This window comes from Balaenoptera ricei, chromosome 16 (genome assembly GCF_028023285.1).
Source record: "Balaenoptera ricei isolate mBalRic1 chromosome 16, mBalRic1.hap2, whole genome shotgun sequence".
In the NCBI taxonomy this organism is placed as follows: Eukaryota; Metazoa; Chordata; class Mammalia; order Artiodactyla; family Balaenopteridae; genus Balaenoptera; species Balaenoptera ricei.
This window is the reverse complement of record NC_082654.1, coordinates 16,841,351-16,869,082: the sequence shown is the minus strand read 5'-3', so window position 1 is coordinate 16,869,082 and position 27,732 is coordinate 16,841,351. Positions and strand designations below refer to the sequence as shown.

At 43.4% G+C, this 27,732-nt stretch overlaps 1 protein-coding gene across 2 annotated transcripts in view; it reads left to right on the top strand.

The window, feature by feature from the left end:
- CASP7 (caspase 7) overlaps nucleotides 1-10,866 on the top strand; it is a 30,846-nt gene extending 19,980 nt beyond the window's left edge. For both annotated transcript variants that reach the window (XM_059900179.1, XM_059900180.1), the window contains exons 4-8: nucleotides 3,406-3,542; nucleotides 4,005-4,133; nucleotides 6,620-6,795; nucleotides 7,154-7,283; nucleotides 9,274-10,866. In XM_059900179.1, coding sequence (XP_059756162.1) covers nucleotides 3,406-3,542; nucleotides 4,005-4,133; nucleotides 6,620-6,795; nucleotides 7,154-7,283; nucleotides 9,274-9,497 — 796 coding nt within the window. In that variant the 3' untranslated portion in view covers nucleotides 9,498-10,866. The remainder of the gene's footprint in view (nucleotides 1-3,405; nucleotides 3,543-4,004; nucleotides 4,134-6,619; nucleotides 6,796-7,153; nucleotides 7,284-9,273) is intronic.
- Nucleotides 10,867-27,732: the final 16,866 nt, after the last annotated feature.

The window sequence follows — 27,732 nt, the reverse complement described above, 5'->3', positions numbered from 1 at the left end:
TATGGTAGTTCTATTTTTAGTTTTTTAAGGAACCTCCATACTGTTCTCCATAGTGGCTGTATCAATTTACATTCCCACCAACAGTGCAAGAGGGTTCCCTTTTCTCCACACCCTCTCCAGCATTTATTGTTTCTAGATTTTTTTGATGATGGCCATTCTGACTGGTGTGAGGTGATACCTCATTGTAGTTTTGATTTGCATTTCTCTAATGATTAATGATGTTGAGCATTCTTTCATGTGTTTGTTGGCAATCTGTATACCTTCTTTGGAGAAATGTCTATTTAGGTCTTCTGCCCATTTTTGGATTGGGTTGTTTGTTTTTTTGATATTGAGCTGCATGAGCTGCTTGTAAATTTTGGAGATTAATCCTTTGTCAGTTGCTTCATTTGCAAATATTTTCTCCCATTCTGAGGGTTGTCTTCTCGTCTTGTTTATGGTTTCCTTTGCTGTGCAAAAGCTTTTAAGTTTCATTAGGTCCCATTTGTTTATTTTTGTTTTTATTTCCATTTCTCTAGGAAGTGGGTCAAAAAGGACCTTGCTGTGATTTATGTCATAGAATGTTCTGCCTATGTTTTGAGAGGGGAGACTTTAGAAGGTAGGAGACCAGACTGAGGGCATTTCTCTTTTAGAAATAAAATGATACGACGGAAGAAATTTGGCCTTATAAAAGTGGAGGATAAAGTCATGTTGAGGTTGAAAACAGCAATATGGAATCTGAAGTTTCGACTTAACATAGCTAACCTGTAATCTGGACCAAAGTAGGAGGAGAAAGGGGAAAGGCCACGTCCTTTCAGAGATTCTGAGAAACTCAGATAACATTCAATGAAAACTCAGAGTAAAATACCCTTGGACCCACATTCATCAGGGAACAAGCTCAGTTTTCACTCTCACTTTACTTCTTCCAACTTTTGAGGAAGCTTTGGGGGGATGGTGGACAAATCATTCTAACAGATACTCAAGAGCATAAGGCTCTGGAACACTGACATGAAGGAGGAGGCCTGGGCGGATGGTCCCACCTTGCCGATCACTAGCTGGGTGACCTTGGACAACCCCCTGCCTCTCTGTGGACCTCAGTTTCCATGTCTGCAAAATGAGCAAATAAAACCTGATTCATTCATTCAAATGACAGTTTTTAACTTCATTGCCTGACTAAAACCTCTCATACAGTATTTAGTAGGAAGTGGCAAGAGTGGACATATTTGACTTGTTCCTGATCTTAGGGCAGGAAGCATTCAGCCTTTCATCATTAAGTATGTCGATGAAAATTCAATTAACTATCAAGTCAAGAAGAAAACGGGAATTTTATTCGAGCCAAACCGAGGGTTATAACCCAGGAAGCATATTCTCAGAAGGCTCTGAGAACTGTTCCACCTGTTAGAAGTCAAAGGCACAGTCATATTCATTTTCGAGACATAGGATCGTCCATCAAAATGACATACTGATAATTCACATAAAGTTCACCAAAGTTACATAGTCCAGATAAGCACATACAAAGCCAGCAGCAAGTCACCATGACCCCCTACAGAACTGGGAAAGAATGCCATTTTAAGAAGTTACATTGCTAGCATCCGAAGAAAGAAGAAATATTGATCGTTACAGTTGAGCGGGCACTCCTGTCTTTGAGGAGTTCTGGTTAACATGTAGTGCAGAGGTAAACTGCACATTAGGGAGGGAGGGAGGAGGCCCAAACAAACACAGAGAATTTTATGTTTAATTTTTTCTTGTCCCACCTTAAAATATAAATTTTATTTCATCAAGTATGATATTAGCAGTGGGTTTTTCATACATGCCCTTTGCAGGCTGAGTTAGTTCCATTGTAATCCTAGTTTAGTGAGCATTTTTATCATAGCAGGGTGTTGGATTTTGTCAAATGCTTTTTTGCACCAATTGAGTTGATCATGTGGTTTTTGTCCTTTATTCTAGTCATACAATGGATTACATTGGTTGATTTTTGGATGTTAAACCAACCTTGTGTTCCTGGGATCAATCACACTTGGTCATGGTGTGTTACCCTATTTATAGGTTGCTGGATTGGCTTGCTGATATTTCATCAAGGATTTTTGCATCTGTATTTATTAGGGCTATTGGTCTGTAGTTTATAACAAATATTGAGCAACTCATATGCCAGGTGTTGTTCTAGGTGTTGGGGATTCTGCAATTTTTCAAAAGAGATTAAAAAATCTCTTCTCTCACGGAGCTTACATTCAGACGGTCGACTAGCAAGGCAGCTCCCCGCTGACATTTGACATTTTTTTCCTCTACCCTGTCAACGATGCCGCAGATTTCAGTCTCAGTGCCTGTGTGCCTGACTCTTAAAAAACTGGACAGTCAGTGTCTGGAGATCGGAAGGGGCCTACTTTCTTGTTTAAGTTGCTGTTCCTTTTTTCCCCTTTTAATGTCAATGTTAATTAAATTATAACATCTACATAGAGAAGTGCACACACTTATGTACCCTTTTGTGTATGTGTTCTTTCACTCAGCGTTACCTGTCTAAGATGCATCCGTGCGGCTCTGTGTTGTCATGGTTTGTTCACTCTCATTATTGTAGGCATATATTTTATTGCACTCACTTCACTGTGCGTCACAGATAATGTGTTTTTTTACAAATTGAAGGCTTGTGACAACCCTGTGTTGTCAGATGATGGCTAGCATTTTTTAGCAATGAAGTATTTTTTAATAAAGATATACCTACATTGTTTTTTTAGACATATTACACACTTAATAGACTACAGTATGGTGTAAACATAACTTTTATATGCACTGGGAAACCAAAAAGATCATCTGACTTGCTTTATTGGGTTATTTGCTTATTGCAGAACCCACAATATCTCTGAGGTCTGCCTGTCTATAGTATTGCATTGCATGAATATTCCACAATTTATCCATTCTACTGTAAATGGACATTTGGATTATTTCCTGTTTGGGGCTGTTTAAATAGTACTGCTGTGCACATGTGTGGCTCTGTCGTTAGGTAAACGTCTGCTCTCCTTTGAGCTATATACCCAGGAGGGGAATAGCTCTGTCATAGGATATGTTTAAGTTCAGTTTTAGTAGGTTCTGCCAGTTTTCCACAGAGGGATGTACAAAGGGGGCTCCCCCAGTAACGTATAATAATTCCAGGTGCCGAACGTGGTCACCAAGACAATGAAGCCATTCTGAGAAATGTACTGGTATCGCATTATGATTTCAGTTTGCATTTCTGTAGCATCTAATGAAATTAAGCAGGAGATCCTGTTCATTTTCAACATGACAATTAAACAGAACCAACTGTCCACCCCAGCTCTTTTTCTTTTTCACAGACATTGCAGCAATCTTGGGCACCCCTTTTATGCTAGTAGTAAAAACAAGTGGTCATTCCTGTCCAAACATCTTCCACAGCCCCTGACTGGCTTTGTATTTCCCCAGTAAGAAGAAGAAAAATGACTCAGGGAAATCGGCCAAGAACCCCCGGGACCGAGTGCCTACATATCAGTATAACATGAATTTTGAGAAGGTGGGCAAATGCATCATCATAAACAACAAGAACTTCGACAGAGTGACAGGTGGGTGCTCTGGGCATGGGCTAACCTCTCCTGTTCCCTTCCAGTTTCTTCAGCTTGCATTCAGACTTGTATCAGATATTCATCAGGAAGACACTGTGCCCACCTACTGTGGCAGACAGCCCCTCCGCAGGTGGTATTCGAGTGTCCAGGAGAGAGGGATGCGGGGAAACTGGGAACTTTCAGTCTGAGAGTCCCATCATGTGCATTAGCGGATGTAATATTTGGACCACATGTGGGATTTGGCTGAGGATCAAGGTGGGCTGTTTGGGCTGACTGGGCCTGAGAGTCACCATGACGAGGCTCACCTTTTGTGGGTGGGCTGAGTTACCCTCTCCTTTGAGTTTGCTTCTTATTTCAGTCGCTCATCTAAATTGTGACCTTGGCAGCATTTACACCGGAGCACCTGGCCTGATGGTGCCAGCACGTGGCACTCATCGTGGACTCGGTGCTTGATTCCCACAGGAATGGATGTCCGCAACGGAACAGACAAAGATGCTGAGGCTCTTTTCAAGTGCTTCCGAAGCCTGGGTTTTGATGTGACCGTCTATAATGACTGCTCTTGTGCCAGGATGCAAGATCTGCTGAAAAAAGGTGCACTCCTCCCTTTCTTCCTTCAGTCTTCTTCCTGCTCCCCTCCTGGTCTGGGGAAGACACCTTCACATGCAGGAGGGAAATGTCTCAGCGTGGGAAGCCCTTCCTTCCTCTGGGTGACTCCATACCTGTCTCTGGGGCACCTGTCTCTCTGGAAACTTAGATCTCCCCCTAAAAAGATGAAAGCAGCTCACATCACAGCAAGAGAAATAGGTTCTGTATCTACAGAATGGTCTCAATTTCAAAACGCTAATTCCTAGGGAAGTAACAAATCTACCTTTCTGTCCAGAACAGAGTTTAAGTATAAACTTTTCCCTGGTGGCAGAGAGAGAAGAATAACCCCATACGCAACACCTTATTTTTTATATGACATGTTCACAAAATTGTTTCTTTAGATCTTTAACACAACCCCTGCATGTTGGCCAACAATATTATCATGCCCGTTTCATGAATATAGGGACAGAGCTTTAGAGAGGACAAAGGCCATACTGAAGGCATAGTTAGTAGGGGCAGAACCAAAACTCAAGCCTTGGTCTTCCGATTCCAGAACAATTAGGTTTTCTATTACCCCACACCATCTAGTGGAAGCCACCTAGGATATTCTCGCATTTAGGGCAAATGATTGAAAGTAATGGCCTCCCAACTCATTAGATGGTGACCCACGGGCAGAGGGTAGGCACACAATTCCAATCAGCGCTGCTTTTCTTAGCTGTGCAGCTAAACAAAAAAGACCCCCCCCCCATAACACTCTCTCTTAAGTACCCTCTCTTATATTTTTAAGACCTAGGCATCTTTTCCTTATTTCTTCAAACAGGAATCTTAAGAGCCCACCTTCTGTACCCTAGTAGGCCACATGGTAGAGCAGACTGGAAGTCAAGAGTACAAATTTGGGGTCTAGTCCAAGTTCTAGCAGCTGGGCGAGCTAGGCAAGGCATCTGTGCCTTCTTGGTTTTTTGCTTTCCTGAAATGCGGATCATGATACCAGCTCCCCCTGCTTCTTGGGGCTGCAGTTAGCATTAGCTGAGGGAAAGATTGTGAATGTGATTTGAGAAGGGTAATGGCCTCTACAGATGTAAGGGCTTGTCCCAATTGTAGTTTCTTATGAAAAGTGAGTTATTCCACCCGTGTCCAGGGCATGTCAGGATCACAGAATTCTCATATATTGTCCTGTCAAAATAGCAACATGGTGATTTTTCTTGACAGGACAAAGTGCTAGGACCTCTCCGAGATTCCATTTTTTTTATCAGTGAAATAAAGATAAACGAGGCCTACTTCAAGCGGCTCTTGTAGGGATTAAATAAGATAACTCTGGCAAAGTACCTAGATCACTGTCTGCCCGCAGTAGGTGCTCAAGAAATTCTTTACTACTTTTTTTTTTTTCCTTTTGCTCACACCGCACAACTTGTGGGATTTTAACTCCCCAACCAGGGATTGAACCCGGGCCCTTGGCAGTGAGAGTGTGGAGTCCTAACCACTGGACCTCCAGGGAATTAAGAAATTCTAAATCTTATTCTTCCCTTATCATTGATGAAGAGAAGAGAAGAAGAAAGGATAGGTTATAGTAATTAGTTAGTTAGCTAGCTAGTTAGTTAGAACCACAGAACCTTAGATGAAATCAAGCTGAGCCAACCCATTACATTATTTATGGTTCCTCTCCTCAGTATCCTAAATTGACAGCCAACCTAGCATTTTCTTCCTTTCTTTCTTTTTTTTTTTTTTTGTAATCTTATTTTTTACTTTTTAAATTGTGGTAAACTACACATAACATAAAAGTTACCATCTTAACGACTTTTAAGTGTACAGTTCAGTGGCAGTGAGTACATTCACATCGTTTGGCAGCCATCACCACCCGTCTCCAGAAGAACTCTTTTCATCTTGCATAACTGAAACTCTGTCCCCATTAAACACTAACGCTGCATTTCCCCATCCCCGCAACCCCTGGCAACCACCATTCTGTTTTCTGCCTTTGTGAACCTGATTGCTCTAGGAGCCTCATATACATGGAATCGTAGAGTATTTTTCCTTTACTAAGTGGCTTGTTTCACTTAGTATGTTTTATTTTCTTTAACAAATACTTGCCCAATACTCTTGTGGTCTGCTTTACAAATATCAACTCATTTAATGAGTACTGTTATCTCCATTTTACAGACAAGGAAACCAAGGCACAAAATGGTTGAGTAACTCACCCAGTGTCACGGACCTAACAAAGGCCACACCCTTCAGCAACCCCATATGCTGTCTCCCAGCTGCTGCCTGAAGCCCTCCTACCCTTGGGGTTCTCTTCCTCATGAGGCAGCCTCGTTCTGGTTTCAGACTGAGTGAGAATTCTAGAATTCTCCCTCTCTCTAACTTCTCTCCAGTGGGGGCTCCTGCACCATCTGCCCGTCACTCTCTGTCAGTAACAGCTGCCAGGCTGGAAGGGAATACTACCTCTGAGGTCCCACAGGACTTAGGTTTTAACTTTTCAATGTTTAAATCACTTGCAGCTTCTGAAGAGGACCACAGAAATTCAGCCTGCTTTGCCTGCATCTTACTAAGCCACGGAGAAGAAAATTTAATTTATGGAACAGATGGCAAGACAACAATAAAGGACTTGACAGCCCATTTTAGGGGGGATCGATGCAAAACCCTGTTAGAGAAACCCAAACTCTTCTTCATTCAGGTAATCCCTTTCCAAAGTCCATAGAAATGGGAAAAGATTACACAATGACTTGGATTGTATCATTTTTTACAAATCTACATGCTGTTTCTATTGGGGTATGCAAATTTGGGTTGTAGTTTTCTACCTCTAAATGCTTGCCATCTGCATTTAGATTGCATTCGATCACAAATTATGAGAGTTTAAGACATTGCAATATTTTTATTTGCTCTGCTTACTGATTTGACACATTATCAAATTATCTTGAAGATTGTTGCGTTGCTAGTACATGCCAAGCGTAGACAACACTGGGACACAGCAGTGAACAGCACACATGTTCCTGTTCCCAACTTCACGGAGTGATCTCTGCTTTGATATTTAGGCTTGCCGGGGGACAGAGCTTGATGATGGGATCCAGGCCGACTCGGGGCCTATCAGTGACACAGATGCTAATCCCCGAAATAAGATCCCAGTTGAAGCCGACTTTCTCTTCGCCTATTCCACAGTTCCAGGTATCACGTCCATTGTCTGCTAACCAGACCATGCCATCCATCCCACCATCGAAATGAAGCCTTGCAGCTCTGTCAGTTTCTTACTGCTGCAGCAATAAGTTGCCACAAACATAGTGGCTTAACACACACAAACGTATTACCTTACAGTTCCAGAGGATGGAATTCCAAAATGGGTTGGCAGGGCTACAGTTCCTTCTGGAGACTGTAGCGGGGGGTGGGAAATCCATGTCCTTGCTTTCCCGACATGTTAGAACCACCTGCATTCCTTGGCCCGTGGCCCCCCTTCCTCCAGCTTCAAAACCAGCAACCTCCCATCTCTGACCCTCCCTCCACCCTTACACCACTCTTTCTGACCACAGCTGGGAAGGGTTCCCCTCTTTTAAGGACTCCTGTGATTAGATCAGTCCCATCTGGATAATCCAGAATAATTTCCCCATCTTGTTTCCTTGACCTCAATCACGTGTGCGAAGCTCTTTTTCGCCGTGTCCGGTAACATATTCACAGGCCCTGGAGTAAGGGCATGAACATCTCTGGGGGCCATTATTCTGGGGGCCATTATTCTGCCTACCACAGGGACGTAGTCACTTTTCTCTCCAAAGAAAGCTGAATTCTCTCGTTTATGATTATTATTATCATTGTTGGGAATTATAAGAACAAACATTTCTATGGCACTTTACAATTTACCGAGTGTTGTTCATGTCTTTTACCTCAATCATCCCTGAAATAATTGCGTAGGTAGTTAGGAAAGGTGTTACATCTGTCCTAATTTTACAGATAGAAGAAAAAATTGAGCTTGGGTGAGTTTAGGTGACCTGCCCAAGGTCATATAGAGATTTTGGTACATAATAGAGTTATAGCTCAGACCAGGATTCTTTTATTCTTTTATACGGCATCCTGTTAAGAGACACCAGAAATGCCTGTAGCAAGCAAGCCGCCTTATGATTAACCAAGCTCCGGGTCTGCCTGAGTGAGTTCAGTGAAGTTCCTTTGTTTGGGGTAAAAACCATCACTAAGTTAGAGTTCTCCCAACTGTAGTAGTAGTTTGTCAAGTGCTTGATACAGAGGTACTGGTTACAGTAAATAGGCCATTGTGTTTGGAAAACCAGTTCTGGCAGGATCTACAAATGGGGTTTTGTGAGAATGATAACGTCACAAGTCTTAAGGATTGTGCGTGGAAGAAAGAAACCTGGTCTCCTGCTCGTGAGAGGGAGGCAGAGTCATGGGAGCATGTATCTGTGTAAACCAACCTGTTACTCAAGTGGGAGGTGCTCTGAGCCAAGTCTAGCAGAGCTAAAGGAAGAAGGGTGAACCCTAGGGAGGCAGGTGAGAGAGGCTTCCGGAAAAAAGAGCTGCTGTCACTGGGTCTTGAAAAACCAAACAGCAGGAGGAAGGGAGAGATGGCTCACCAGACAGCGTGCCCAGGGGCAGGTGGCCCAGCGCGTTGGTAAAACTCAAAAGGCTGGACCACAGGGGGCTGTCAGTCTGCTCCGGCTGCGCTAACATAAGACCACAGACTGGGGGGCAGAAATTCATTTCTCCCAGTTCTGGAGGTTGAGATCAAGGTGCCGGGCATTGTGACTTCTGATGAGAGCTCTCACCCTGGCTTGTAGACCGCTGCCTTTTCACTCCCATGGCACAGAGAGGAGCGAGAGGCCATAGCACAGGGTGTGACCGGGCATTAGCAAGGTTCAAACCCGGACAGGTAGACAGGGGGCCACGTTGTCATGGGCCCTGTGGGCTGTGCTAAGCAGCCTGAACTTCACCCTAATATAGGGGTGCGAGGGAACTGTTTTAGGTAGGAGAGGGACAGGATGAGATTTGTGTTTTAGAGTGGTTACCTGTAGGACACATACCCTGCACGGATAGGCGGGGAGTACTGTCACTTCAGAAAAGCACGTGCGAAGGCCCCAAACACCACCAGCTCCTACTGGGTGGTGAGCGGAGCAGTGGCCAGGTCTGCTGATTTCACCTCCTTTCTCTCCCGTTGAAGGCTATTTCTCATGGCGGAACCAAGGGAGTGGCTCCTGGTTTGTGCAGGCCCTCTGCTCCATCCTGAACGAGCACGGGAAAAGCCTGGAGATCTTGCAGATTCTCACCAGGGTGAATGACAGGGTCGCCAGGCACTTTGAATCTCAGTCTGATGACCCACGCTTCCATGAGAAGAAGCAGATCCCATGTGTCGTCTCCATGCTCACCAAGGAACTCTACTTCTGAAGATAACCATTCCAGGGGCGCATTCTAGCTGAGAAGCTACGGATCATTTGTGGGTGAATCAGAATTGGTTTTTTTTTTTGATGCTCTTGAAAGATCCAGAAATTCAAAAAGATTTTAACTTCAGGAAAATTGATTCAACAGGAAACTTTCTGGTGCTGTCTTATCGTCTCTGAATTTTCAGAGACTTTTTTTTTTTTTTTAACATTGTTATCCATTTGGTGACTTTCTCTTAAGATTAATTTTCTGTTTGTCTTTCTTTTTCCTTGTTGTCACACTTAGTACATACAACAAAAATGACCTCTGCAGATGAGTTCTGGCTGTGTCCACCGTGATTGGTGGTGACTTTGGTAGACCGTCAGAGTCATATTTGTACCTGGCAAAGAGAGTGCTTGACAAAAGACAGCCAAAGGGATATTCATTTGCCTGTATTGCAGAAAGTGGGTATTGAATGCGGTTTGAGTGATTATTTTCATTGGCTTACAGCGGATTCTCGTGCAGAAATTCCCAGATATGTTAGAGGGGGAAAAAATGTAATGATTCTAATATGTAGTAGTCAGGATCCAGTCAGGAAAACAGAAACCATTCTAAGTATTTCAGTAGAGGGAATTCAATAGAGGAAATTGACATACATAGATGATGAAAGAGAAGATAAATGAAAGGAAGCTGTTACCACCTAGGGCTATGAGGAGGTGTGGTTCCCTGAGTCCAGAAGCTGGGGTCATACACAGGAGCTGGAAACATGGTTGGGGACTGGCTGGTAGGAGCTGGAACCACCTAGGAGTTGTGGGAAATGGAGCCGTGGCAGGAACAAAGCCATCGCCCGAGATGGGGCAACACCAGATGAGTCAGACATGGCAACATACCCGGGCTTCACCTCTCCTTCTGCCCTCTAGTCTTCCTCCAACACCTTACCCTTCCAGCCCTACCTGGAAGCAATCTGGCAAGGGCCCTGGGAAGTGTGATTTCCTGCAATACAGAGCATAGCAAGGGATAGTGAGGCAAGGGAGGAACAGAAATAGATATGGGCCTGGCTCACAATGTGAGTAGAAGGAATCCTATTCCCTGTGTTCAGTGAGTCATCCATTCAATCATTTATTCATTGAGTTGTCAGATAATCTATGTATTACCTGTTATGTGCAAAATCATCTGTTTTAGCTTTAAAATCTGCCTGGAACTTTTTAGGTTATTCCAAGCCTTATTCTGAGTAAATTTTTTGTTACCTCTAATTCTCTAAATGGGGGAAGGTTTATGGCAAAGATATTTGCACTGTGTTTTCAAGGTGGTGTCCCCTTTTGAATCCTTGATAATTACTATTTTACTCTGCCCGATAACTTGTTAACAAACAAATGTTTATATTTATTGATTAAAATGTGGTTGTTTAATTCCTAATCTGCTCAGTTTGCTTTCCTTTTGAAGTTTTTTTTATTTCAGTGGGAAAATGAGAAAACAGGATAAGAATTGACCCTACTGACTTGACCTCAACACAGAATGTAATTCATGTTTTCTTTTGAAGCTAGAACACTAATAAAACAACAAGTAAATAATCACTTAGGAAGCTGAAACTCTTCACATAAAGGGTTAATGAACTTGTAAAGCTGTTTGTGATGGGCTGGCCCTTTTTAATTTGGCAACAAAATCAGATGGTGTAAAAGTATCTTCTTTCAATAAGAAAACTAATTTAGGGCCAGTTTATTAGAATTGTCCCTGTCTCCTGCCATCTAAAATATACCAAATGTTCAAAATTTAAGTGGTGATCATGAATCAAGAGAATCAGCAAACACCTACCCCACTTTTCTCAGAATTCACAGGCTGTTCTTTGGGAAATAGACTACCCTGTTAAAGGTTCCTGTCTTAAAAATAAATATGCCCAAGTGCATTGTAATTTGAAGTAAAAACCATAGCACTCTACTTATTGATATTTGCCTTGTAAGCTTCATTAAAGAGACAGAAGTGATTCCAAGTGTCAGCATTAATTTTTTTTTTTAATTCTCTGAGCAGTCATTAAGCTTATAAAATAATATTACCTCATGCCCCGTAGTCCAGAAATATAAATCGCTGTTAGGAAAGAGCCTTCGTTTATCAAGATCAGAAATCCTGTTCCGAGTTGGGTATGTGTTCATACCCATCTCCATTCTTAAACTTACCAATATTTTTATAATCTGAAATTCTGATGACAAATTACACTAAAGGAGAACTCAATCCTGGTGAATACACGTTCCTGGTTATTGTTATTTAGAATCCAAGCTTCCCCCTTGCAAAAGTACCAGGCAGAGTGCTGCTGTCGGTGAGGAAGAGGCCTCACTTGGCATGGTGGGCTCAAGTCTGGGTTTCTCTTTGTTTGCTTTTTCTCGAGGTGCCACTAGCCTATTTTAAGTGCTAGCTTTAGGCTCTGCCTTGAGCTTTTTCCTCTGAGCAAATTTCCATAAACCATCATAAGCCTATTATGTATATAAATTGCCCAAAATAGGTCTCAAAGTGCTGGGATGCAGTGTATTCAACATGGTTTAAAACCTCAAGAAAATCAAGGTTTCTCTGTGAGAAAGACGGTAATGTCCACGGAAAGGACATAGACACTGGTTGACAAATCCTTTCTTTTGTCCAGCCTTGCAGTGCGTCTCCTGAAATCTTTTGTCCAGATACTCTGGCCACCAAGGATTGCCTTTTGACTTCCTAGGATCACACCTTTCCGTCTGGCTTGCCATCTGTCAGGCCTTTTCCAGCAGACGTCTGGCCAGGTGAGGAGCTGCGGTGGTCACCAGTTTAAAGCAGCAGCAATGCATCTGTGTCCTTAGGCCGGGACACAAATAGCAGTAGCCCCGAGTACCATGAACTTCCAAAGGAATGGGATCCTTCAGAGTTCTTCAAAGATAACGCAAGATCAAAAGGTTCTTTTACACTGTTTTGCCTTGTAAATGTTTTTGCCTTGTAAATGTCAATACCAAGTGTGTGCCGGGCAACATCCACGTCCCCTGGGAGCTTGTCAGAAATGCAGAATCCCAGGCCCAGCCCCACTCAACAAGAATCTGCATTTTAACCAAATCCCCAGGGGATCCACATGCACAGGACAGTTTGAGAAGCTCAGTTTTGAGGGCAAGGACCACTTGTTTACACATTTTTGCTTCCCCTCTCCACTGAAACTGAAGCTGATAATATAGTATATACCTAAAAAGAATTCATGAAAGAACATATCTATTTTGGAGTTTTCACGGAAGGCATGTTTCAAGCACATCTTAACCTTCAGCAAAAATCTTCTTGTAAAACTCTACGATGCCCTTAATTTCCAAGGTATACTTTCTATGCCCTTCTCCACTTTAAATGAGGCTTCTGCTGAGTGATATAATAGGATTGTTTTTATGTTCTCAAAGTGCTTGAGAATATGAATTGCAGGCTTTAAGATGTCTTCCCAGACAGGATGGGATTAAGGGAGCCATTCTGCGCATGTTTCTGCTGTGGGCAGGAGCTGTTGTGCATTGAAACCACAGAGCCTGTCTCTTCCCACCAGTCCTCCCAATAGAGAGAATTACTGCCTGTCCCTGCCAGTGTGCCCTCGGGCCACAGATCACCCTTCCGATAGATTTCAGGACTTGGTTTTGGATCAGATGGCAAATAATTCTTTCTGATTCATAGATCATTAACACAAATACACCAAGAACACATGTGGAAGACCCCAGCCACCTCCGCAGTACTGGTGTGGATGTGGAAACTCCATTAGCTTGCAGGTTCATACTTGAATAGCCTTCTAAAAGTGCACAATCAACATCTGAAAACCCAAAAGCCGAAGATGAGGAGTTGGCTTTGGCGCGAGCTTTGGTTTATATAAATATTTATGGCACTACAGTTTTCTGTTAAGTTTGTTTTAAGCATTTAAAGCCAAACGATGTCAAAGGATTTAAATTTGGAAGGCACTTGGGGTTGATATAACTGCAGAAATACAAGGCCAGGCATTTCTTGAGCTTTGATGGTCTGACCCAGGTAGATGGCATGAGGTTCAGGAATGATTTGGGAAAAAGAGGGAGGTAGAAACAGTCTGATAGGTTTGGTCTAAATTGCTAGTTCCAGGGAGTTCCCTGGCGCCTAGTGGTTAGGACTCCGCGCTTTCACTGCCGTGTCGGCCTGGGTTCAATCCCTGGTTGGGGAGCTGAGATCCCGCAAGCTGTGCAGCACGGCCAAAAAATGGAATGAAATGAAATGAAAAATTGCTAGTTCCAGCTTAAGCTGTTTAAGGCATATCTCAATACTCACAGCATCAAACTTTTTTCTTAGGATCCAAGGTTAGCAGAGGTGCTTTTAACCATCAGTATTTAGAAACTTGGCTCTGAGTCCCATTAAAAGATAAACTGAGGCATATTAAAATTTTAGGAATTTCTTTGCTCCAAAGGGGAAGTGGTTAGAAGTGCTCCCTCAGAGGGAGCTGGGGAAAATCTTTTACAGGGAAAAAGTGGAAGCAGAAAGGACATTATTGGTTGGCTATAGCCTAAACCCTAGTTGGCTGTGATTGGTTGTCCTTAGCTTTCGCTTTCCTAAACTTGAGATGTTTATAGGCTTAGATTTTGATTTGCTTCTGTCGGTGCAGCAACGCTAGAGCTGCCTTGAGTCTGATGGCCTCCTGGTTTAATTAACAGTCTGATCAAATTCTAATCCCAGCTCTGCCATTTGACTGTTTAATACCCATATAACCTTAGACAACCTTTCTGTTTCCCCATCAACCCATGAGGATAGTAATGTTGTGAAGATTAAATAAGATATGTATGTAAAGTGCTTAGCACAATGCCTGGCACAAAACACTCAATAAAAGGTAAGTATCAAGGGATGATGAAGAAGATGATGATGTGAAGACAATGATTTTAACATGAAACATGGAAAAGGCAAGAATGGAAGATGCTCCACTGGACCCTCCACTCTTTCTGCCTCAAAGTGAGGTCTCCCAAAAGAGCAGGAATTACACCAAAGACTGATTTATACAGCAAACATTTAAAAAGCCCTACTAAATGCCAGATGTTGTATTAGAGGTGGGGCTAAAAAGATGACCATGAAATGATACTTTCCCCAGAGGAGGTAAACAAATCCCTCCAGTAAAAGAGTAGCTTATTTTTGTTTATTTATTGAGTTGTGCATTCATTACTCTGGAGTACAGATGAGGAGGTCTCCCTCTGCCTAGGTAGGGATTCAGAGAGGGGTTCCCAGAGGACATATCTAATTCTCTTACATTTTAGCCTCCCAGCAAGGCTGAGAGGAGGCAGCAGAGACAGGAAATGAAGGTCAGCAGGTAGAAGGTGGTTCCTTTACTCTAGTAATTCTCACATTTTAGGGTGCCTGAGAACCCTGGAGGATCTGTGTATGAAGCAAATTCCTGCACCCCACTCTGCCCCCATTGTAATTCAGTATTTCCAGGTTGGAGACCAGGAATCTGCATGTTTGACAAACCTGCCTGGAGATTCTGATGTAGGTGGTCCTAGGACAGTGTATTTTATATTGATAGTAAAAGCCTCCCTTGCAGATCAGTGTGAGTGGCAGTAAAACCTCAGTTAAACAGCTAGGAAAGGGACTTCCCTGGTGGTCCAGTGGTTAAGACTCCATGCTCCCAAGGCCCAGGTTCCATCCCTGGTCAGGGAACTAGATCCTGCATGCCGCAACTAAGAGCCTGCATGCTGCAACTAAAGATCCCGCATGCCACAGCTAAAAAGATCCCACACGCAGCAACGAAGATCCTGAGTGCCGCAACTAAGACCTGACGCAGCCAAAAAAAATAAATATAAAAAAAAAAAACCCAGCTACGAAAGACCATCAAAGGGCCAGCCATGCATTGGCTATTCTCAGATCTGGTGACTTAGTCAGTTTGGACTACTAACAAATTACTATAGAAAGAGAAACTTAAACAACATTTATCTCTCACAGTTCTGGAGGTTATAAAGTCCAGGATCAAGGCACAGCAGATTTGGTGTCTGGTGAGAGCTTGCTTCCTAGTTCATAGATGGCCATCTTCTTACTGTATCCTCACGTGGCAGAAGGGACAAGAGAACTCTCTGGGGTTTCTGTTATAAGGGCACTAATCCTATTCATGAGGGCTTCACCCTCATGATCTAATCACCTCCCAAAAGCCCCACTGCCTAATATTGTCACATGGTGGGGGTGGGGGGGTAGGATTTCAACATATGAATTTGGGGGAGGGGCACAAACATTCAGTCCATAACGTACAGCTAGCCACCCTATCCCAATTCCAAATGTGCTAGAACTAGAGAACACTTGCCCAGGAACTTCCAGAGGCTGAACAGGAACTTCAAGCCCAGGGTGACTTTTGGAGGAAGCTTGGGAAGTGTGAGGGAGCTTGCAATGAATGGGTCCAGATGCACTGGCTTCTCCAGCTGGTATCTGCAGGCACACCTCTTTCCTCTTCCTCTCAGATCACTTAGGCAATCATTTCTAGGCAAGATGGGCCACACGTGTTTTCCCTCTCCTCCAGTGCCTCTTAGGTACCACAATGTAAAATACTCTCTTTAATAACATTACTGACATTTTTAAAGGAACTTTTCTCTACCACACCTTTCATAATTAATATTAACTGGTTTAATGTTAAGTAAGGAAGGGAAAAATTAATTCTCAAGTGTATGTTTTTTATACGAGGATATATGCAGGACCAACTCTTAAAAGCTTAGGAAAATCAGCTTTTGCAAATTATCTTTTCTGAAGCTTCCAGCTGTATTAAGTGCTGACAGTTTTTAAGCACTGAGATGAAAGAGACAAATTCTTTTTCTTTTGTGTTGCTAATTACAATTTTTCTTGGCATTATGAAGCCTGCTTTTCTCTTGAGACGTTTGCCAGCATACATTAATTGCACAAATATTTACAGACTGCTAAAGCATAGGGGCAGCTTATACCAAAAAAGATATGGAACACTTGAAAAAAAGCCCCTCTGACACACTGTATTTGTGGTCTGTTACCCAGAATCAGCATAAACTATTTGCCCCTTAGCCTCAGCAAACGTGTTTAAAGAACGTTGTCCCTGAGTTGACTAAGTGTTTACTTTGCTGGCAATGGATGCTGAAGTCTTCCTTCAAGAGACTTGTGGATGACACTTCTTTTTTTCAGGGTTAAAAATAAGATTTCCAAAAATATGTATGCATCTTATGGATTGCTACGCTGTCAACACTTTTCATCTCCTAGGCCTCCCACATGGCATGGAAGAGGTTTATCCAATGGTTGTTCCAAATCCCAGGAGCTTCAGAAAGCTAAATTGAACAAGCTGGAAAATTTGAATAGCAAAGCCACAAGGCTCTTTGTACCATCTCATTTTCCTAGTATGCTAGTTGAGAACAAAGGCTCTGGAGGAAGAGCCCTGTTCCCATCCCAGCTTTGGCACTTCCAAGTTAGATAACCTTGAGGAATCTCTCAAGCTCTCTAAACCGCAGTTTCTCCATCTTAAAATGGAAATAGCCATATGTAGGTACCTAGGAAATTGTATCTACCTCTAAGCGTCTTGTGAGAAATAAATGAAATAATGAGTACAAAGCGCTTAGCACAACGCCTGGCATGCAGAAAGTACTCAGTAAATGTTTGACTATGTTTTTTAAACCAGCCTGACCTTGTTAATAATTTAGGACACAGGAAGGAGATTAGGAAGGAGGGAGAAAAAGGAAGTGCAAGCGGATTCTAATCTACAGAAGAGGCTTTCTGAGGATTATGGCTACCCATGCAGAGCAGAGGAAGAACGGGAGCAGGAAAGGAAGGCAAGAGAATTATAGGAAGGCCAGAGAATGGCATAGCCACCAGCCTGGGCTTCAGAAGAGGAATGGGCGCTGAGTGCAGAGATGTCCAATAAAATACAAGGTGCCCAGTTACATTGGAATTTCAGGCAAAGCAACACATTTTTTTAGTGTAAGTATGTCCCAAATATTCCATGGAATATACTTATACTGAAAAATTATTCGTTGCTTATCTGGAATTCCAATTTAACTGGGTATCCTGTTTTTATGGGGTTATTGTTTATTGTGTGTGTGTGTTTGTCTATCTGCTTGTTTTGCTCAATCTGGCTGCCCCAGCCCTAACTCTGCAGACCATTGTTCCAGCTTCCATCGCCTCATCTTGGCCCTGAATGCCCACCTCACAGGGGTGTTGGGAGGATTTAAAGAAAAATGCGTGGAAAGGGCTTTGCAAACTCCAAAGAACTATAAGATCAAATAAGGAGACATTTCCTTTGGTGGGTGTTGTTATGAGTCATCAAGCAAAAGCCAGGTCTTTGTGAATTTAAAGAGATAAATGGAAAATTCCAGGGAGCCTATGGAGTTTATTCAGAAGGGGCGATTCTAAAGACCCTAAAGGGGGCTTCCCTTCCCTGGTGGCGCAGTGGTTAAGAATCCACCCGCCAATGCAGGGGACACGGGTTCGAGCCCTGGCCCAGGAAGATCCCACATGCCACAGAGCAACTAAGCCCATGCGCCACAACTACTGAGCCTGCGCTCTAGAGCCCGGGAGCCACAACTACTGAAGCCTGCACGCCTAGAGCCTGTGCTCCGCAACAAGAGAAGCTCACGCACTGCAACGAAGAGTAGTGCCCGCTCGCCGCAACTAGAGAAAGCCACGCGCAGCAACGAAGACCCAATGAAGCCAAAAATAAATAATAAAATAAATTTATTTTTTTAAAAAATTCTAAAAAAATAAATAAAGACCCTAAGGAGATTGACTAGATGTGATGGTTCTCAACTGTGGCTACACCCTAGAATCACCTGGAGATCTTTTCCAGCCCAGTGCCCAGGCAGTATCCCAGACCAGCTAAGTCAGGATCTCTGAGGGTGGGACCAGGAATCAGTGTTGTTAAACCTCTCCATGTGATTCCAGCTTGCAGCCAAACTTTAAACTAGTGGTAGAATGCACCCTGGGAAGGGGTAAGTTGAACAGTTTAGAAACTTTGGAGCCTGAGGAGGGTCCTACGGGATAGATACATTCTTCAGTGAGACTGAGTGAAAGAAGGAGAGGAGGAAAAATAATAAAAACAAGAGAGAAAGGAATTGTAAAGATAGATATATTCCGTCTGCTAAACTTTTAAAAATAATATAAGTACCAAGAGCAAATGAGCATGGCTAATTTAAAAACCAGGAGATTTGGGTGTGTGCTAGAAACAGGGGTTAGATAAGAATACCAAGTAAGAATTTTCTATGATAAATTAACCAGCGCCTAACAGCCACATAGCCGATGTGAACAGTGGTCCCTCTCATTTCAGAGGGCAAGATGATCCACTTGTGATTGAAGAGAGCGCTGTTGGAGGATTTGTACTTTCAGTGAAGTCACAGTTGGTTCACAATTTCTCTTCCAACTTAGGACTTGTGGGAGCTGAAGATGAATTTCTCTTTCAGGCATAAAGATCTAGAAGGTGTGGGTGGGTGGATATGTGAAAATGCACTAATTTGTGTTCTGGGTAAACCGTGCCTACATCAGAAGCCACCACTTGTCTTTGACTGATCATGATAGACACCAAAAAGGAAATAACCTTTTATGTGTATTTTTTCTCAGTCAACAGATATTTACTGAGATCTGTGCTAAGCACTGTTCTTAGCATTGGGGAAAGAACAGGTAAAAAAACAGTCTTTTCTCTCATAGAATTTATATTTTAGTGGAGAAGACAGATAGTTAATATGATTTCATGTAGTGAGAAGTATTATGAAGAAATAAAGCAGGATAAGAAGCTCAGGAATGGTGAGGTGGGTGAGAGGAAGGTTAAGTTAGGTAGAATGACTGGGAGAGGCCTCCTCAGAGCCATATCTGAGCAGAAACTTGAGCAGAGTGATGGAGTGGGCCACGTAGACATGCAAAGAAAGGGGTTCCTAGGCAGAGCAAGCAGTGAGTGCAAAGGCCCTGAGGCAGCTACCACCTGGGCCTATTTGAGAAACATCAAGAAAGCCAGTGCTGCAGAGCAGGATGCTGGGAAATAAGAAAGGCGGGCAGGGCCAGATCGTGTAGGGCTCTCAACCATGGTGAGCACACTGGATTTCATTCTGATACAACGAACGGGAAGCCATTGGAGGGATTTGAGCAGGGAAGTGATAGGATTTCATGAACTATTTATTGTCAGAGATACTCTGGAGAATGGACTGAAGAGAGAAAGTAGAAGCAGGAAGCCCAGGGGTTGCAGTAGTGGCCTAGGTGAGAGATGCAGGTTGACATGGTAGTGGATGTCATGGGAAGTGGTCAGATGTGGGCTTTGTCTTGAAGGCAGAGACAGCAGGATTGGCTGACAGATTTGGAGTAGGGATATGCGAAAAGGCTGGAAATTAAGGATGATTCCGGTTTATAGCCTAACAGGTAGATGAAATGGTGCCGTTTCCTGAGACTGGGAAGAGGTTTGCTGGGAAGGGTGAGGATGGCGAAAATCAAGGTTTCTGTTTTGCACAAGTTGTTTGAGCTACCTGCTGAACATCTATCGTAGACCCTGATGTTAACCCATCCATTTGCTCTGCATTAATTTCCAATTGCTGTTCTAACGAATTACCACAAATTTCGTGGCTTAAAACAACACTAATTTATTCTCTCGGAGTTTGAAGTTCAGAATATAAAATCAAGGTATCAGCAGGGCTCTGTTCCAGCTGGAGGCTTCAGGGGAAAATCTATCAAACTTTCCTTGCTTTTTTCAACTTCTAGAGGCTTTACACTCCCTGGCCCCTGGCCCCTTCCTCATTTCTTCAAAGCCAGCAGTGTAGCATCTTCTCTCTCCTCTGACCTCCTGCCTCCTTCATATAGGGACCCTTGCGATTCTAGCAGGCCCACACAAATAAGCCAAGATAATCTTCCCATCTCAAGATCCTTAGCTTACTCACATCTGCAATGACCATTTTGCCATGTGATGTAACATATTCACAGGTTCCAGGGTTAGGATGTGGACATCTTTGGGGACCACTATTAACCTGCCATGTGTCCTTGCCCTCAAAACCCTGACTGAGGTGAAAATAGCAATGTGCCCAACTACAAAACTATATTTCTCAGACATATTTGCAGGTAAAAGTGACAAAAGCATCTTATCCAAGGGGGACTGTAGCAGATGCCGGCGGCAGCCACATTGGTCTACTCCCAAGTGTCAACACCCACATGTCCCTCTGGATCCCTCTGGCCTCCTGAGCCCACTTTGCTACATATATGACAGGTCAGCAGTGCCAGAAATTCATGTCCCCCTGATGATAGACAGGAGTTGGTCTATAAATACCCCAGCTCCCTCACCCCTGGGTGGAATAACTAAGGTGAGTGTTGTAGAATAGTTTCCAGAGTTTCCTAGTGGGATCCAGCTCCAGTTACCCTCAGTGGTAACTTACCAGATATCAAACATTTTTATCAGCTGGCTTCCCTTCTTGGTTGTAAAACAGGGAATATAATATCTGCCCTGCTTCCCTCACAAGATTTTTGTGCAAGCAGGAGACATTGTATAAGTGCCTTGTAACTGGCAAACTGCACAATCAATTAAGCTGGTACTATTATGAGACCCATAGACTGGTCTCCCCCTCCCAGGGGGAAAAAGGGGACAAACCCAAGGTCTTCCAGTGAGCTGAAGCAGACCAGAAGCATAAACTTGGTATCTTGATTCTAGGTCTGGTAGGTTTCAACTCTGTCACGATGTTTATTACCAGGTGACTCTTAGATGATTTCTGAGCCTTGTGTAGCCTCCCTCTATTTACTCATGTGAAACATGGAAAGAATGACATCACACCCCCAATGCCACTATAAAGTACTCTGAAGAGTCTTTAAACTCAGAGAGGAGCCTAGCCCCTCCCATTAGAGGTATGGCTCCTACACAAACTCATTTATAAGTTAAATTACAGACACAACGTCCTTGATTTATTTGATAAACCCTTATAAAGTGCTTACTATGGGCCAAGCACTTTACAAATATATGCTCATTTCATCCTTGTAACAACTCTAGCAAGTTGGTACTATTATCATTCTCATTTAAAGACAAGGAAACTGAGGCATATAGAAGTTAAGTGATTTCTCCAAGAGCACAGAGCACAATAATGAGCTCTGGGAGCTCTGTAAGTCTGACTCTATGCTTGAAAATACTATGCTATGCTGAGTCATCTTCTTTTTTACCCTTCCTTTTTTATCCTTTTTCTCCTATAAACTCTCTCACCCATCTCTATCCCTGGGCCAATTCCTCATGTTCAAATCATACATCCCTCACTCAAAATGATTTCCATTTGCACAAAACAAACAATTTAATGCAAACTGATTTCAACAGTCAAGAGAATTTCAGCTTATCCTAACAGGAAAGTCCAGAGGAAGGATGGAATTCAAGCACAGTTTAATCCAAAGTTTACCAAGCCATCAAGACAGTGGCACTGTATCTCTGTGATTCTTTCAGCTCTGTTCTTTCCTTGCATCATCTTTATTATTAGGTTGGCTTCCCCGCATGGAAGCAAAATGCCTTCCCATCCGCACACTGTGCTGCCCAGCGGAAGAGAAGGAGCCTTTGACCCAGCATCCCACTCACAAGTCCTGAGATTCCCTCTGCTTCTGGACCAGTGGCTGAGGCCGACGTTGGAGTCCAGAGTGTGTCCCCGGTCCAAGAGTCACGTGGGTCCCAGGGATCACTGGGAAGTGGGAGGGTAGGGAGTCTTCAAGACCCAGCTGAGGTGCCACCTCCTCCGTGAAGCCTCCCTTGGTCTCCTCCTCTTCCCTCTCTGGAAGAACAGCTCCTTCCTCTGAAATACCGTGACTCTTGATCTGCATCTATCACTCTACATATTCCTCACTGGATTCCTTCTGGACCATCTCCACTTGCCCCTCCAGAGCTACTCTTCTCTATTCTCTATTCTTCTCTGTCCTGCTCTGCAGCCCACCAAATGAACCCTCTCACAGTAGTGAAGGGAGAGGGACAAGCAAAGTAGAAAGGAGAGCCCCAAAGTGGGGACCCCATGCAATGGCCATTTTCCCAAATCCCATCTCATGCATAGGATGTGGCACAATTACTGACGCCCTATGTTTCTTAGATCCCTTTGTTGATCCCCCATGGGGCTTCCCTGCTGCTCTGGATTTCACAGCTGCCCGCTTTGTTTGTACTTCAACTTCTATGGTCATAGAAGTAACCATCTTTCGTTTATGGACCTGGAGAAGAGAGAGCATACTCCCCACGGATTTTGTATGAATCGCGAATTTGAGGAATCAGGCAAAGCCCATAAAATCAGCAACTAGCACTATTTCATCCTTCTGCCTTTTGTCCTGGGGGAAGTGTAAACATTTTAAATGCTTTTATCCCTTTCACTTCCTATTTAAGTTGAAAGCAGTTAATAAGAAAGAATATTCTATTTTGGCATTTATTTGTACCTATGGCATAATGGTCACCGCTAGGAATAAAAAAAAGAACAAAGACCCAATCAAACTTTCCACTCTACACCACTCTCCCAGAATAGCTCTTGCCAAGACCATGATGACCTCCATGTTGCCCAGTCCTGTGGTCAGTTCTCAGTCTTCATCTCACTCCTCCTCCTGACAGCATTTGATGTGGCTGACCCCCTCCCCCTCCAGAAACACTTGCCGCCACTTCCAGACACCAGACGTTCCTGGATTTTCACATACTCCTCTGACTGCTCCCTTTTAATCTCCTTTGCTGGCTTCTCTCCATCCCACCCCACCCCTACCTATCCCTGTTCTCTTCATGCAGGACCACAGTTTTGACAGTGGCTGTGCTCCTCCTATAGCCTCTGCTCCTGTAATGTGGTGTTTCTTCCACAGTTGCAGCCCTCATCAGAATCTGGTAACACTGCTCCCTCCTCTTGTCCCAGCAGGCTTAGATGTGGTAAAGGCTTCCCGCTATTGCTAGACCCTGGGTGCTTCACCATCCCTTTTGGCTCTCTTAATCTGGCTACGCCTCTGTAAATAGTCCCTTCAGTAACTCTCTTCTATAAACACTTTGAGTGTCCTGTTCCCTGCTGGGACCCTGATTGACACACTGCTTGTTTTTGTATGTTGCTTATCTCCCATATTAGCTTATATGGTCACTAAGAGCAAGGTCTTAGTTCTTTTTTTATTCCTAGTAATGATTGTTATACAATTGGTACCAACAAATGCCGAAATAAAATATTCTTTCTTATTAACTGCCTTCAACTTAAATAGGAAGTGAAAGGGATAAAAGCATTTAAAATGTTTATAGATCCCCCAGGACAAAAGGCAGAAGGATGAAATAATGCTAGTTGCTGATTTTTTTTTTTAAGGAGGTTTTTTTTTTTTTTTAAAGGAATTCCTTTTTATTTTTATTATTTATTTTTATTTATTTATTCATTTTATTTTGGCTGTGTTGGGTCTTCGTTTCTGTGCGAGGGCTTTCTCCATTTGCGGCAAGCGGGGGCCACTCTTCATCGCGGTGCGCGGGCCTCTCACTATCGCGGCCTCTCTTGTTGCGGGGCACAGGCTCCAGACGCGCAGGCTCAGTAGCTGTGGCTCACGGGCCCAGTTGCTCCGCGGCATGTGGGATCCTCCCAGACCAGGGCTCGAACCCGTGTCCCCTGCATTGGCAGGCAGACTCTCAACCACTGCGCCACCAGGGAAGCCCCACTAGTTGCTGATTTCATGGGCTTTGCCTGATTCGTCAAATTCGCGATTCATACAAAATCCGTGTGGAGCATGCGCTTTCTTCTCCAGGTACATAAATGAAAGACGGTTACTTCTATTACCATAGAAGTTGAAGTACAAATAAAGCGGGCAGCTGTGAAATCCAGAGCAGCAGGGAAGCCCCACTGCGGAACAATGGAGGGATCTAAGAAACATAGAGTATCAGTAATTGTGCCACATCCTATGCATGTGATACGCTTTGGGAAAGTGGCTATTGCATGGGGTCCCCACTTTGGGGGTCTCTTTCCTACTCTGCTTGTCCCTCCCTCTTCACTATTGTAAACTGCACTGCCATTCCTTCTCTACCAACTCTGTTCCCATTGCCCCAGTGCCAACCAGGTGGGCAAAATAAGGATTCAGGGCAATAAGGGGAAAGGAAAGGAAAGAAAAGGAAGCAGCCCCCGTCATCCCTCCTTTGGATCCAGTGGTGGTCTTTTGGCTGTCTTCCCAGCCTGCAACCTTTGGGCCATCTTCTATCACCTATACACATTCCCTCATCCCCAGAAACTGGACCCAAATGTTCTTTTGAAATAAAGAGGATTCTGACTTCAATCGTCTGTGGATCCAAGGGTCCTCCTTTGACATCTATGTCTACTTTTGCTTTTACAAATGAATTCAACTATTAAAATAGACACTGTTGTATGTATGTGTTAGGGGAGGTGGGCAGAGATGATTAACTTTATTCTGTTTTTCATTTCAAAAAAACTTCAGAGAACTTCAAAAGGATTTTGTTCCATAAACTAGACATCCATGTGGATGACCAAACATCTTAGCCCCTAAGTTCCTTGACCTCCTCATTGCCAATGACCTTCTTACACACTGTAGCTCAGCCATCCCCTCCCTGCAACTGTTCTACTTTTAAGATCATCAATCAGTCATGCTCTCTTCAAGCACCACTTCCTACCCTTCCAGTCAGCTTATTTCATCTATTTTCAATCTCACCGGTACTTCCTCTCCAGGAGCCCCTCCTACCATCTCTTCCCTCCTTATGCCCCTCTGATCCCATGGTTCACCTATTTGGGCACCCTTTTGCAATTATCCTAAACTCCCTTTCTCTTTTGTCCTTCCGTGGCATCTCCCCAGCACAAATGCTAACCTGGAATGAACCTCACCACCTGGCTTCCCCATGTCTGCTCCTGAACAGCTGGATGCTACTAGAGAAAATCACACATCAAGCAGACAGGAATCTTGCCAGATTTATGGTCACCAACCTCAATGGACTGTCAACACTTCCAGCATCAAGATATACTTGTAGAGTGGGTAAATATCTATGGAAGGAACGCTGAGGATTCTGAAATGTAAGGATTGCATGCAGGTAGAGGAGCGAGCAAAAGAGGCAAAGAAGATCAATCAGTGCAGAAGAGAACCAGCTGAAAAAAGTAACTTGGAAGTAAAGGAAAGAGAATTTCAACAAGGCTTCACTAACTGCCATTGTCTCTTTTGAGCAAAACTCTGTGTCAGGCTACTCTGTGGACCAACAGCCAACCAACGGAGGGCCAGCTCTAGGGTCACATGCTCGCCCTGATCCAAAGACCAGGCTGGCTCATTTCCTTCAACAGGGGGTTGAGGAATGGCAGTTTCAGCTAGAAAAGGTCACTGATCGCAACAGACATGTGAAAGTATGAGGAAGCATCAAGAATCCCGAGGGCTTGAAAAGGCTGAAGAACAGGTTTGGTTGAAATGAGGAAATAGAATAGGTAGAAGGATGGGAAGTTGCAGTCAGAAGGTAGGATACCAGCATCAAAGTGATCAAAGGCCAGACAGGGATGGGTAATTACAAGGTCCAAAGTGTGACCATGGGAGTGGGGTATGGAAGTGAAGTAGAGGTATCACTGGAGTATTAGAGTTCATTGTGTCTGATCTCCCTGGCCACGTTATGAGCTCTCAAAAGACATTCATCTTTTCATTTATCTTTTGACCCATAATATACACCTTGCATATAGTAGGCACACAATAAAGAAAGAATGGGAGAGGCATTTAAGCTAGCTACTTGGGATGCAAGGGTCAGCAGAAGCAGACACAATACTAATAATCCTCATGGATTTTGCAGTCTTGTGGAGGAAGAGACAGACATTAATCAAATAATCAGACAAATGAATATAAAATTATAAATGGGAAAATGTGTTCTGAAGTTAACACAGCACCATGATAATGTATCATGGGAGAATCTGACCTTGTCTGGGGGAGGGAGGGAATCACTGGGAAGTGATAGTTGAGTGAGATCTGAAGGATGAGTAGAAGTTAACCAGGTGAAGAGATGGGAGAAGAATGAATCAGAGAGAGGGAACAGTACATACACAGGTCAAGATGCCTAGAGGGCAGACAGTACAAGTGAGAGCTCTCAGAGGTGATCTTGGAGAGGGAGGCAGGGGCCAGGTGATGATGTCGGCAACAGATGTTCTCCATCTTCCTGATAACTGTACCTCAATTTTGTTCAGATGCTAAGGAAAAGAATCATGATTGGTCCAAGCCAGCCCAGGAAATCTCATTTCCTTTTGGCCAACAATGTCGTTGGCATTGCCTCAAGGGCGTCATTATAATCAGAACTGAATGGGTACTTAGAGCTCCTTGACACAGGGACAGCAATGGGGTCATGAGGCCCAGAAAGCTGGCAACCTATGCAGTGTCACACGGTTGGTGGCAGAGCAGGCCAAGAGCCCAGACCAACTGATCCAAGCCCAGGATTCAACACACTAGAGGGTACGAAAGGGCACATGTAAGCTTATAGTCAAGACAGACTCGAGTTTTGATTTCTGGTGGTCACACACTAGCTGTGTGACTTTGAGCAAGTTCTTTTTTCTCTCTAAATTTCAATTTCCTCTTTTTGAAATTAAGGAATCACAACACTTATCCTGCAAAATTGTTGGGATTAACTAAGATAGTATATGTAAAAGAAAAATTCCCAACAAATGTTAGGTCATGTAATATAAACCATTCAGCTGTGTTTTGGTTAAGAGGCAGCAGAGCTGAAGAGCTGTTTCATGATACAGAAGCACAATTGGCAAAACCATGAAATAACTTACTTGATATTTCAAATGAACAGATGATTGCTCTTTTGCAACAGGCATTTCACTGATACCTTGTTTACAGGTCACTGGAGATGATGAAGGAAACTATACTTGCATTTCATAGGTATGTTTACTTTTTACAAGCTTCGTATTTGGTGTCTGCTTGCCAAGTTTTAATTTTCTAGGTGGCATCTACAGTATAGATAACTCTCATAAGCACTTGTAAGATATATTAAGCTTCTTCTTCAAGGAGCTTTGTAATACTATTAGGAAAATATGACCAAAAAAGCCTAGAACAATGTGGACTGGGTTGGTAGATGGCTGGTTGGATGGATGGATGGATGGATGGATGGATGGATGGGCAGTCCCTCTGTCTGTCTAACTGGTTTATCGATAGCCTTTCCAAAGGAATACAGTCTTAAAGAAATTTTCTCTCTTCCCTTTTTTGGTTGGGTCCCTGGATTATTACATTGGGCTGTCTGTAGCTTTATAGTTCTGAGTAAGTGGAGATCAGCACAAGCTTTTCACGAACCCCTTAGAGCAATAACTTGTAATATCTGCTTAAAGACCAAATGTAAAGATACTAAAAACTATTTCCAGAGTAGTCAAAAGCTGGCCTTAAAGAAACATCCAAAGAAATACAT